Source organism: Pinus tabuliformis, chromosome 2_1 (assembly GCF_031772625.1).
Source record: "Pinus tabuliformis cultivar Carrire ecotype Pingquan chromosome 2_1, CPIR1, whole genome shotgun sequence".
Lineage (NCBI taxonomy): Eukaryota > Viridiplantae > Streptophyta > Pinopsida > Pinales > Pinaceae > Pinus > Pinus tabuliformis.
This window is the reverse complement of record NC_142299.1, coordinates 514,017,750-514,031,511: the sequence shown is the minus strand read 5'-3', so window position 1 is coordinate 514,031,511 and position 13,762 is coordinate 514,017,750. Positions and strand designations below refer to the sequence as shown.

Sequence of the window (13,762 nt, the reverse complement as noted above, 5' to 3'; positions counted from 1 at the left end):
TGTGCACCTTTTACTTCTTCTTGATAGTGCTTTGTATTACCACATATAGCTCAAGGGTTAAAGCTTGCTCTTTATGATGTAGCATTTTTAATACCTCTTAAGATGAGACAATTTATCGCTCATCAGGGTTGGGACATGCAAGTGTTTCTTTTGATGTGAAAAAGCATCATGTGCTCATGAACTGGGTGATGGTTAATGAGGAGGGTAGAGTTCATGCTAGTATTTTTCCCACGTGCTAACTTATGTCCCTGGCCATCTTTTGCATTTTGATTTTCTTCCTTTTCTTTCGTTGTGGCGATGATATGCTTTTTCATTGTTTTAGTTGCATCAATCTCCAGGGCAATAGTTTTTCGGCCCAACTTGACGAAAGTGAACTTGAGGGTGCCAAATCCCAAAGAGCCAATGACGAATTAGATTCGAAGACTAGATGTGGTACATGGGACTTGTAATTTGTGAGAGAAAATGTCAAGTATGGTTTAGTGAATAGTGAACATGCTATCACAATCATGGCTTGCCATGTAGTGCCCCTCCTATAACCCTAGGGCCTCAAGGGAGGTCCCACTAGACTAGGGTTAAAGATTAACCCCCTTTGGTAAGGTGGGAGGTGAAAATTACAATCAAGATTGGTCAATATTTCAGATCACTCTGTTATCTTTACTAAATGCTCGAACGAACAAATATAAGGACCAGATTACAAAATGATCAAAGTACCTTTTGAATAGTAGCACACCTTCATCCAAGTATAAATATCAGATGGTGAGAGGCACATGGCTAATGCAAATGGAAAAAGCACATGGCATATCATCATCAAGTAATTGCTGGTAGGGGATGCTGGTTAGTTGGCTATCTGGCTGGCTGTCAATTGTAGGAGAAATGTTTTCCGCTATGGGGTTACCCATTTTGGTGGGTAACAATGCTTAAATCTAACTAGGAGCGATTTCTTTGTGAAATGTCTTTGGCCAAATGGATCAACTATGAGATTAAGGGAGTTCTTGTCCTTGAAGGAGAAACCCCTAATAAGGGTTAGTCCAATAATGAGACTTTGAAAACCCTCACATCAACAAGGATGAAATGAGGCCTAGCGACCTATCCTTCTTCCTCCATGTGATAAAATATCCCCTCAATGGATCAATCCAATAGCTTTATGTAACCTGAAATAACCTCCCAAAATTCTTATAGAAGCATAATATCTAATTATATAGCCAAGAAGAGAAAGAATAGAACAACCAATCGACAAGACAAGTTGTTTGCACCAAATGAAGTTCTTATTATGGCATAATAATATCACATTTTCACAACACACAAATGAGGTGAGGGACTAGCCTTGAATAATGTTGCTTCTAATAGATAGTTTGAAATCCTCCTTGAAAAAAATGGGAAGACTGTCATTTACAACCCAAAGACTAAGCTTCTTCAATGATAAAATAATTTTTACAATTGATTCTTTCCACAAAAGGGGGTCCACTTGATTACAAAGGCCAAATGGCTAGCTCTAGAGGCTTGAATTACTTTACTTGAGGCTCTTCCTTGCTTTATTTGACTTGAATTGAGGTTGATTTGAGTAAAATAGACTTGATTTGGCTTGAAGCAACCCTCCAACAGATAGTTAACGTACAACAACTTGCTGGACTTGCCTTAGAACCATCAATGTCATGTTTTTTGATGCTCAACGTCTCCCTTGGTGAAGTTGACTTGATTTAAGATTCCTTTTTCCCTTTTTCTTGATAACTTGACTTTTGCTTTGAGTGAATGGTCCTTTCCCATTCTTGCCTTGGTCCAATGTTCTCTTTGGGTGTCTTAAAAGGATCTCCTAGCCCTCATACATGTGGTTGAAAGGTAGCCCCAAATGGAGATCTCTAATGTCTTGCTTGATTTGACAATTCCGAGACATGGGTTGTCTTGCAAAAAAATGGAGATGCCCTTTGATACCTTGCTTGCCTCAATTGACCCATTTTTGCCTTAAAAAAGTGCACATGTGCCACAAAAGGAGGATGACCCCTTTTAACTGGGAACATCTCGCTGTTGCTTTGACCCTTTTCAAAAATTTCAGGAGGCATGGCATGTATAATTGTTGAGCAAGCTGAGCCTTGTTTGACTTTTGACCTTTGGGAGCTTGTACGTTGGGATCCACAAACTACCTTGGGAAATATTAAATGTTGGAAAATGTGAGACTGCCATGTTAAGGAATTGAGATGTGAAGAATATACCATGGCCAAAGAATGTATATAGATTCAATAAAACAACCATGTGGGAAATCAATAAAACAACCATGTGGGAAATAAATAGGTGCACACGGGACATTGGCTATACTGGCCCTACAATATACGATCATCCCTACAAAACCAATGGTTCCTCTAGAGTCTAAACCATGAGTCCCAAAAGATCCACTCTAAGTTTTCCAATCCTATACCGGATGGAAGGAGCTGAGAGTGGGTACTAGCGGGACGGCTCATGGTCGACCATAATAGGCCTAGGATACCATAATACATAGCCTCCACATGGCCTATAAGGCTTTTGAATGTCATTGTTTTGGCCTAAATGAAAATATGGATATATGTACCCCTGCTGAAAGAGGGGTAATAATTGGCTCCATCTATGGAATCTAAAGTGCAACATCAATTTGTGTTTTGCTGTTCTTCCAGGTTGAGCATTATTGAAATATATAGGTGTAGCAAATCATCCAAAACTTTTATGGTAAATTTTTCTGAGTTAGATCTGAGGAGGGACCAAAGCAAAAACCAAGTAATAATACCATGAGCAATTCTGTCAAATTTTAAAGTTAAGTTGTAGTATCTTTCCTTAATCACCTTCATCCACACAAGATGGACCAAAGCCAAATACCAAATAATAACCATGAAGAGTTCTGACAAATTTTTAAGTCAAGTCACCTTCATTGTAGCCTTAACCAAAGGAAATTTTTGAGGAATCTAAATTCATTTTTATTGTTTTGTATCTACACAGCATTCACCATAATCAGTTTTATTTTTATATCCCATCAGCATTTTGTTTCAGACTTTCCCCATCTGTGTATGAATCTTCTCAACATCATTATGAAACACTTGTGATCGTCACCAATTATTGTTGCCAATTGTCTCCCCTTGCTGATTTTTGGTCTAAATAATAGCCCTGTTCTTATATTAGAGTAACAGTTATTGTTAGAATCTGAATATTTGGTCAACTTTTGTAGGTTGATTACTAACACTGCTAGAAAATCCCAGGATGCTTGGGGAGCTACAGCAAATTGGGAAGAGATTGAGGTATATTTCATGCCAAATTTATCTTTGAAGAGTACCTAGCACCATATGTCATGGATAGCCAAAATAAGAGAGTTCTCTCAATTAACTTGGAGGCTACTTACGAAAATTTTTACAAAGTGAGTTTTGGAAAGCTTTATGAAAAAAACCAAAATTACAACTATCATAGTATCTGTACATGAGGGTGATACTGAGGATATGGTGTTTACCCCAGTAATTTCATAATGGTGGAATTCTACTTGTTTTTCTGCATGAGGTCTTTTATCAGGTTGTTAACATTATTTTTCCCTAGAAAATCCACGAAGTTCTGCAACTGCTAATATGAACGATCTGAAAACTAGTTTCTTTTCATATAGACACAGAATTTCTCTACTTATTTTGCTGCAGAATAGGAACATAAATAAATACACAATCACACAATTTCAACAACACAATTTTTCTAGAGAACCCAATTGGGGAAACCCTCTGCTTGCTTGAGAACATTATTGATAGAAGAATGAGCAATAGATTTCTTACATTACAAGTTTGTTTCAATAGAGAATACAATGATCTTCCTGCGTGAACTAAGCTTGAAACAATCTGCAAGGCCTTTGATCCTCATGCCTTCTTGCTTTGCCTGGATGAGCTCCAAAATCCTTGCAGGTAAATATAGATAAATTTTCTAACAGGTAATACTTAGAAATTTCAACATGGTATCAGAGCATGCTTGCAGATCACAGGAGAGTTGAAGGCATCAGCTGAAGCAGAGTATTTGCAGCAGAAAACAGTTGTCCCGAGTGAAAGAACTTGTTCCTTGCAGAAAGCAATAGAAGAAGGGTTGATGCAGATGGACTGCATCATCAGTCTAGGCTAGAGAAAGGCCAGAGCAAAGGCTGAGGAGGGCAGAAAAAGGCTCACGCAGAGACCAGGAGGGTTGATGCAGTTGGCTGAGGGAGCATTTTTGCCAGTGTCGGGATTGCGCAGAGCCTAGAGGCTCAGTCCTTCAGTTGCTGGGGCATAGGAAGTTGTGGGAAGTTTGTGGGAGTGAAGCTGGTGGGGTACTGTGGGCAGAACAGTACCTAACAGGGCAAAACCAAGGTAGAGGGAGTCGCTACCGAGGCGGATTTCTAGCCAAGGAATCTGGATCAATGTTGCAGGTGCATAGGAGATCGGAGAGTTGCAACTCGACAGTTGGCAGGCGATTTCTAGGATGGAAATCAAGACTCAGAGGGAGTCTAGCAGAGAACTTCGAGACGGGAAGTAGCGACTCAAAGGGAGTCGAAGAGAAGAGCAGAGATGGCAATGAACGTACTGAGGGATCAGGACAGGTTGGATGGGGCATCCAACTTTGTCATCTGGAAGGTCAGGATCCTCACTATTCTATGTGCCATGAGTGCTCATGTACCTCTAGAGAAGAGGTGGGGAGACATCGAGCTATAGTCAAGAAAACTACAAGCGATGAGGGACAGGATCCTTGAGGTACCCAACTTCTTAGATTATACCTTGCTACGGGAGCCCCGAGGAGAGTAGCAGGACTGGCGGATGTCGGTAAAAACGGATGTGGGTGAAGCGACAGAGAGTGCTACAATGCAGTAGTCCCGGGCAGCGCAGAGCTAGCAGGTTGCAGCAGTGCGAGAGGCACAGAGGAGGTTGCAACATGTTGATTTGGGGTAGCATCGGATGTGCTCTAGCCACGAAAATTGGTTGAGAGGCTAAAGCACATGAGATCTCCAAGACCCATAAATGGTTTGCAGAATCTAATTGGTTCGGGAGATATTAAAATAATTAATATTTTTAATGGACTTCCTAAGTCTAAACTTAGGAAAAATAAAATATTAATGGGTATTAATATAAAACTAGGTTAGAATGGTCCAAAAGTCATGGATCCAGCCAAATCTAATCGTTGATGGACCAACAAGAAAAGTATAAGAGGAGGCTTGAGGGTCAGTTGGAAAACACAACGAGAGAGATCAAGAACTCGATTTTCTGGGGCAAGGTTTGTTGAGGAAATTGTGTGAGTGATCAGAGTTGCAGTTGAGGGGCAGTGAATACATAGCAAAGAGGCAGAGTTAGTACCAGGAGGATCAGCGCAGAGCCGGGAGAGGGACACAAAGCCAGCTAGAGGCCCACGCAGAGGCAGCCAGGCGCTATGTAGAGCCTGAGAGTACCAGCGTGTGAGACGCAGAGGGTCCAAGGGTTGACGCAAAGGCTCTAGAAGCTGACGCAGAGCCCAGAGAGGCTGACACAGAGCCCAGAGGCAGCGCTGGGAGCATTTCGTGGGACAGACTGAGAGCTGGAGAGTCGGATATGGTGACGCAGTCCTTATCAGAGTAACACAGAGCAACAGAAGTTGTATTGTTGTTGTGGGATCGTTCATCCGGTGTTTTAGCCAAAATATCTACCTTCGATTGGGAGGTACTATTGTCGAGGGCATTCTCTGTTGGGTGAGCCATTTCTGGCATCCAGGTTGTATTCTAAATTTGGGTAATAATAAAACCCTCTAAATAGCTGCACCGGTTTTCACGCATTGGGTTTTTCCAGGGAAATTAGTCCAAAAACAATGGTGTCACTGGTGTGCTTGTTTACTTTCAGATGATGATCTGTATGTGTTGATACTGTACTTGTATTTATTTTCGGTATTTACATGGTAAATAACTTGTTAAGTAATTGAACAAGTAGGAAGAAATAAATTAAATAGTACAGGAAGAATTTCTAACGGGTTAAAATTAGAAATTCCGACACAACAGTGCAGGATGGCACAGAGGTTTGCAGCGGTGCGAGATGCAAGGAGTTGTTGCAGCAGCGCGAAGATAGTAGAGGGAGCACTCGTTAGCAACAAAGAAAGCTTCAACATCGGGAGTGTTTCTAGCCTGACAGGGATGTCAGTAGTTGGGTGGATCAGTTACTTACTTCTCAGTAACTGAGTTGCAGTGCAGTAGCAGTTGGCAGTAGCACGATGCAGCATGATGAGAGGGGGTTGCAGTGCAGATGCAGTGTTGGGAGAAAGGACCAGCAGCAGCACGGATGCAGAGGGAGTTGTCGTACGGATGCAACAGTGGCAGTGGCAGGGCCATGGGCAGCAATACAGGATGCAACAGTGCAGAGGATGTTGGGCGGGGAGGCCTAGCATCAACACAAGTACTGGTGCCATATAATCAGAGTAATGCTCAGTGTGGAGTATTACTAGAGCACAGTCCTCGCTAAGAGGGAGTGTTGATTTGGGGTAGCATCGGATGTGCTCTAGCCATGAAAATTGGTGGAGAGGCTAAAGCGCATGAGATCTCCAAGACCCAGAAATGGTTTGGGCAGATTCTAACCGGTTTGGGAGATATTAAAATAATTAATATTTTTAATGAAGTTCCTAAGTCTAAACTTCGAAAAAATAAAATATTAATGGGTATTAATATAAAACTGGGTTAGAAGGTTCCAAAAGTCATGGATCAAGCCAAATCTAATCTTAGCCGTTGATTAGAGATGTAATCTCGGTCGTTGAAGGACCAACAGGGAAAGTATAAGAGGAGGCTTAAGGATCGGTTGAAGAACACACCAGAATGATTAGTCATTCGATTTACTAGAGCGGGGTTGCTAAGTAAAGTTGAATCAGTGATCAACAGCGAAGGGCAGTGAGTACTAGACAAAGAGGCAGAGATAGTGTCGAGAGACCAGCGCAGAGGCAGAGAGGTAGATGCAGAAGCCAGAGCAGGCCACGCAGAGACCAACAGAGACAACGCAGAGGCCAGAGGGCCTGCGTCATCCACGTGGAGGGCAACAGGAGTGACGTAGAGGGTCCCAGAGGCTGCACAGTGCCTCAGAGCGCTAACGCAGACACCAGGGGGGCTGACGTTGAGGTTCAGAGGTTGTTGGAGAGGGTTTCATGGGGTAGATTTTCTGAATATCTGCTTCCAAATAGAGAGGTACTACTGCCGGATTATTTTCTTTGTCAAGTCAGCCAGTTTGGCACCCAGTTGTACTCAAGGATACACTGCATAATAAACTAACCCTCAGCATTCTGCACCGGTTTTCCCAAGTTGGGTTTTTCTGGGGACGAGTTGACCAAAAATAATAGTGTCACTTGTGTGTTTGATATTTCTTTGAACTGTTGATCTGTAGATGGTTGAGATTGTCTTGTGTTTATTTTGATGTTTATATGTTTAAATAACTTGCTTGTAATTAACAAGTAGGAGAAATAAACCAAAGAATACAGATAAAATATTAAAATTTCTAACAGGTAATACTTAGAAATTTCAACATGAAGTAGATTCAGATTTGCTGTAGTAGGGGTTCATTGAGGATTAGGAATTTTCACAGTGAACCTCAGCGAGACACAGAGATATAGATGTGAGCCTCTTTGATGAACATACAAACCTCAGAGAAGTACGGAGTCTTAGAAATTATTTCGAACCTCAAGAGATTATTGAACTCCTTTGATGAGAAATAAACCATTCATATTTATAATCGTTTATGGAGATCCTAATAGGTGCTTTGGGGAATCTAGCCGACTTGAGAGTTTTGGAGGGAAATACTTTTCATTCAAATTTGTTCATTTTAATATTTAAATATATTTCCGAATCGTTTTATGATCACTTGCCCAAGTGTCAAACTTATCAACAATAATAATTCTTTTGTCCAATTTGAATTTTGTTGAAGTTTCTAAGTTTACTTAGTTAAAACCCTCCATGCACTTTACCTGATTTATTCCTACCGACTTGTTATTTTCCTTAACAAGTTATTTACAATGTAAATACTGAAAATAAACATTAGTGCATGCTCAGTGTATTACAGATCAACAACTAAAAGAAATAGAAGCAAACACACTGTTGACCTCTACTGGTCAACTTCCCATACAGTACACCCTCTTTTCTTGGCAGAAAGGGGTAGCACCTGAACGACATGTCCGTGCCAGCCTACAGTCATCAACAGCTTGATCATTTCAATTGTAAACCCAGTCTGCATGTATGAATTGTAAATAATCTAAGCAGATCAGAGTCATGTATGTAAAATTGCCTAGGTGGACCTAACTTTCTATGATAATCTATGTCCCGGAAGGTTTTTCGTCTCACCGATCCATGGATCGGCAGAGTTTTCCTTCAAACCTGACCCCAAAGCCGGGATTGATTTTGTCATTAGAACTTTAGGAGAATCCTAGTGTGTTAATATGCTAGATTATAGTTGTGTCGCAGAACTGGGTGATTTATGAAGGTCTGTGTTAAGTGGGCTTGTCCCCTTGAGATGTAAGTTGTAAAAGTCATGATGTAATGTGTCTTGAGGGTCGAAAAATGTTTTAAATCCCCTCGTGAGTCCTAAGTCCTAGGTCCTGGGTGATGTTTCCAAAGGTTTAGTTCGATGATCCATTTAAAAAATGAAATAAAATAATAAAATAAATAAAAATTTAAAATTTAAAAAATTTTAAAAAATGAAATAAATAAAAAATAATAAAAAAAATTTAAAAAATAATGATAAAATAATAAATAATAAAAAATTTAAAAATTTAAAAATTTAAAAAAATGAAATAAATAAAAAATAATAAAAAAAATTTAAAAATTTAAAAAATAATAATAAAATAATAAATAATAAGAAATTTAAAAAATTTTAAAAATAATAATAAAAAATTAATTGAATAAATCGACGGATGAGATCAAGAGATATCTTGATCTTCATCAACGGTCGAGATCATTTCTACATGGATCATTCGAACTAGCCATTGGGATCATTTCCTTTATATAGGGTCTTAGCTGGTCATTTCAGATTCATTCGATCTGTGAGTCTAAGACTGAAGAAGCTCTCTTGTAAATCTGTTTCTGGTTAATAAAGGAAGACTTTGGGGTCCATATCTTGCTGGTGTTACTCTCTTGGAATGCTGTGAGATCATTTCATTTTTTGCATATGTTATTTTCAGCCATTAATATTAGCTTCTTATAGAGTATTGTGAGCACAGGTATCTTGTTCACTTGCTGGGGTTTGGGTGCTGTTAGGGTTTCTGAAGTAATGGCAGGTATCTCCATCACTGTTTGAGATCTAGCAGCATTTTTGCCCTCTTTGTTGATGGTTGTTTTGAGCTGTGCAGAAAACATTTTCTGAAGGAATTTTGTGGGCGTTCGGGGAAGTTCTCGGCTGAACCAGCCAACTCCCGCAAGCATTTTTTGCTGAGCCCAGTTGGATTTGATCCTGGGTCTATCATTCGGTTTATTTATTTGATTTGCATGAGAAATTTTCTAAAGTTCTTCACAGTGACAAATCTGAAATTTTCGTTTCGTTAAAATATTTCCGTTCTTATTGCTGAATCTGGCTGTTAAGGGGCCAAATCTGTAAATTAATCAGTTGTCTTAGGGTTTCAATTTTCTCTGATTTAGGGTTTCAAATTTTTTGCTTTATGCAGTTTTTATCAAGGTTTAGGGTTTTTGGGTTTCATTTTATCACATAAAAAATTTGGAAAATCATTTTTGCCAGTTTCAGTTGTTTTTCATGTTATATCTTAAGATCTGAATTTTTCAAGTCGAGATGCGAATATGATATCTAGTTAATGGTCTAGGATTCTCGTGGTGGTTTAAAGCATTTATCTTTTTTTTCAAAATTCTCAGTCGCTGGATATCGTTTGGTGATGTGATTTCGCTGATACCTTTTGATGACAAATGATTGCTGTTCACGGTTTATGTTCCTATATCATTTAACAAGTAATCGTTTCTACATCAATCTCTTAAGGCACTGGTCTGCTCAATTAATCAAATCCATCGCGTCCTTTTTATAGCGTATCTCGTGTCTCCCAACCAACTGGTCGACAGTTGGTCTCATCATCTTACAGGGACTACCCCCCTTAGCCGCGGGAGACAGGCTTAAACGGAGGGATCGGGGATCAGAGTGACAACCCCTGGTCTGAGCGTTGTCGTGTCAATCCGCGCGACAACATTTTTTGGCGCCGTTGCTGGGGATTGAGTTTTTCTGTCCTTGGTGTTTCAACATATTTTCATCATTCATCTTCTCATCTCTGATTTTGAGCTGGCAAATTCAACCTTTTGGGTTAGCATTTGGATCTTTTATTGCCGTATTTTTCGCCATATCATCAACATATCTTTGATGTGTTTCTTGTTTGGGTGGCGACTCCACTTCTTTCATCTTTTGATTTTCTTGAGCAAAGAGCTAGTTCTATCATCCATCTGATCCCTTATTGTTCATCATGGATTATTCATTTAAACCATGTCGTTTTTCTCACTGTCTCCATGATCTTCCGGAGGAGGCCATTCCTGAATTACCTATTTTTTCAGATGGTGATCTAATCGCTGCTAAAAGGCATCTAGACCTTTTTATTCGCTTCATGATCATATATTGCAGACCCCCTCAGTTTAGTCATGGTGATATCAAAATGCGTCTATTTGTCCTTTCTTTAAAAGATGATGCTTTGAATTGGTTTAACAATTTTCCAAAGGAATCTTTCACTTCTTTAGAAGACATTGTCGATGCTTTTAAAAATAGATATGGTTATCCAAACAGCTTGCCTTCTGCCTCTAAAATTGTGCAACAGAATGAAAGTAATTTGATAAGAGGTCCAGCTGAAAGATCCCAAGACGATTCATCATGTCAGAAGGTGTCATCCACTGGAAATATTGCAGATCAAGTTCATGATAGTGAAAAATCAGGGACAAATGACAATGAAAAAGAAGAGCAAAAGCAAATTATACGAGACCTAATGATGCTGGTGAGAAATATGGAAATCAATCAACTAATTATGTCAATGATGTGAAAACTTTATGCACCCATCTGGAAAAACGTAATAGGGAGATTGAGGTCATGCAAAGTCACCATGCTAAAGAAATTGAGGCCATGAAGACTAATCATGAAACAGAAATTAGAATCATGCAAAGCAAGATGTCAGTCTTAGAGGAAAATATGGTGACAATGAAAGCTGATCATGATAAGGAAATTGACTCTATGCAAAACAAGTTATTAACTATGGATGAGGAAATGACTATCATGACGTTCAATCATAATAATCAAGTGGCTGACATGCAAGTGAATCATAAAGAAGAAATGAATTTCATGCAGCATTACTTGATGGACATAAAGGAAAAGAACAATAAAATGATAAAAGACATGGAAGAACATCATCCCTGACAAATCGGTAATATAAAGGTTGAACACTCTAGACAGATGGATGCCATTAGAATACAGATTCAAAGGTTTCAGCAATTGGAAAATGAGAGAAACCAGGGAACATCAACAGATCAGGAGCCTTCTCATTTGTTGCAACAAGCTCCATCTTATTATGAAGAGGTTATTGATTCGATTGAAAGATGGTTAATTGAAGGTGATCCGGACAGACTTAAGAATGATAAAGATCAGATGCATGATAAAGAAAGACATATCACGCATACTTCATTTGATAGTTTTGAAATAGAAAGTTCTAGGTCATCAGTAATTGAACCTGCCAGAAAGAAAAAGCATAAGAGAAAGAAAATGAGAAGAAGATTTGACGCATCAGACGGCCGCAAGCAGCTTGATTTTCGGATAGGAAAGAGTCCTACCATATGCAAAATGGGACATGGCACATCCGACAAGCAGCCGACAGATTTGCTTGAAAGCAGGCAAATGCTCAGTATGCACTATATTGAACACATCTATTGCCGTAGGGCATCCTTTGTATCGTATTTCTAACCCTACTCCTTGTTTTTTCCGCATTTTCGTTTCTGCTTTAGATAGTTAATAAATGAAGAGCTTGTATCTTTATTGTGCTTAATGTATATGATGATTTTGGATGGATGCTACTTATTTTTGTGTTGTATGGATGTAGATTCTGGATTCTCACATTCCTGCAAGCAGCAACGTGTCCCCAAGTAGAGCCAGATGTTGACCTCTACTGGTCAACTTCCCATGCAGTACACCCTCTTTTCTTGGCAGAAAGGGGTAGCACCTGAACGACATGTCCGTGCCAGCCTACAGTCATCAACAGCTTGATCATTTCAATTGTAAAACCAGTCTGCATGTATGAATTGTAAATAATGTAAGCAGATCAGAGTCATGTATGTAAAATTGCCTAGGTGGACCTAACTTTCTATGATAATCTATGTCCCGGAAGGTTTTTCGTCTCACCGATCCATGGATCGGCAGAGTTTTCCTTCAAACTTGACCCCAAAGCCGGGATTGATTTTGTCATTAGAACTTTAGGAGAATCCTAGTGTGTTAATATGCTAGATTATAGTTGTGTCGCAGAACTGGGTGATTTATGAAGGTCTGTGTTAAGTGGGCTTGTCCCCTTGAGATGTAAGTTGTAAAAGTCATGATGTAATGTGTCTTGAGGGTCGAAAAATGTTTTAAATCCCCTCGTGAGTCCTAAGTCCTAGGTCCTGGGTGATGTTTCCAAAGGTTTAGTTCGATGATCCATTTAAAAAATGAAATAAAATAATAAAATAAATAAAAAATTTAAAATTTAAAAATTTTAAAAAATGAAATAAATAAAAAATAAAAAAAATTTAAAAATTTAAAAATTTAAAAAATAATAAATAATAAAAAATTTAAAAATTTAAAAAAATGAAATAAATAAAAAATAATAAAAAAAATTTAAAAATTTAAAAAATAATAATAAAATGATAAATAATAAGAAATTTAAAAAATTTAAAAAATAATAATAAAAAATTAATTGAATAAATCGACGGATGAGATCAAGAGATATCTTGATCTTCATCAACAGTCGAGATCATTTCTACATGGATCATTCGAACTAGCCGTTGGGATCATTTCCTTTATATAGGGTCTTAGCTGGTCATTTCAGATTCATTCGATCTGTGAGTCTAAGACTGAAGAAGCTCTCTTGTAAATCTGTTTTTGGTTAATAAAGGAAGACTTTGGGGTCCATATCTTGCTGGTGTTACTCTCTTGGAATGCTGTGAGATCATTTCATTTTTTGCATATGTTATTTTCAGCCATTAATATTAGCTTCTTATAGAGTATTGTGAGCACAGGTATCTTGTTCACTTGCTGGGGTTTGGGTGCTGTTAGGGTTTCTGAAGTAATGGCAGGTATCTCCATTACTGTTTGAGATCTAGCAGCATTTTTGCCCTCTTTGTTGATGGTTGTTTTGAGCTGTGCAGAAAACATTTTCTGAAGGAATTTTGTGGGCGTTCGGGGAAGTTCTCGGCTGAACCAGCCAACTCCCGCAAGCATTTTTTGCTGAGCCCAGTTGGATTTGATCCTGGGTCTATCATTCGGTTTATTTATTTGATTTGCATGAGAAATTTTCTGAAGTTCTTCACAGTGACAAATCTGAAATTTTCGTTTCGTTAAAATATTTCCGTTCTTATTGCTGAATCTGGCTGTTAAGGGGCCAAATCTGTAAATTAATCAGTTGTCTTAGGGTTTCAATTTTCTCTGATTTAGGGTTTCAAATTTTTTGCTTTATGCAGTTTTTATCAGGGTTTAGGGTTTTTAGGTTTCATTTTATCACATAAAAAATTTGGAAAATCATTTTTGCCAGTTTCAGTTGTTTTTCATGTTATATCTTAAGATCTGAATTTTTCAAGTCGAGATGTGAATATGATATC

General features: G+C 38.6%; 1 protein-coding gene across 1 annotated transcript in view; it reads left to right on the top strand.

Annotated features, from left to right (window-relative positions):
- LOC149201213 (Gut esterase (DUF1350)) overlaps positions 1 to 13,762 on the top strand; it is a 419,478-nt gene that overhangs the window by 87,528 nt on the left and 318,188 nt on the right. Inside the window, exon 2 of the mRNA XM_089402886.1 lies at positions 3,188 to 3,257. Coding sequence (XP_089259012.1) covers positions 3,188 to 3,257 — 70 coding nt within the window. The remainder of the gene's footprint in view (positions 1 to 3,187; positions 3,258 to 13,762) is intronic.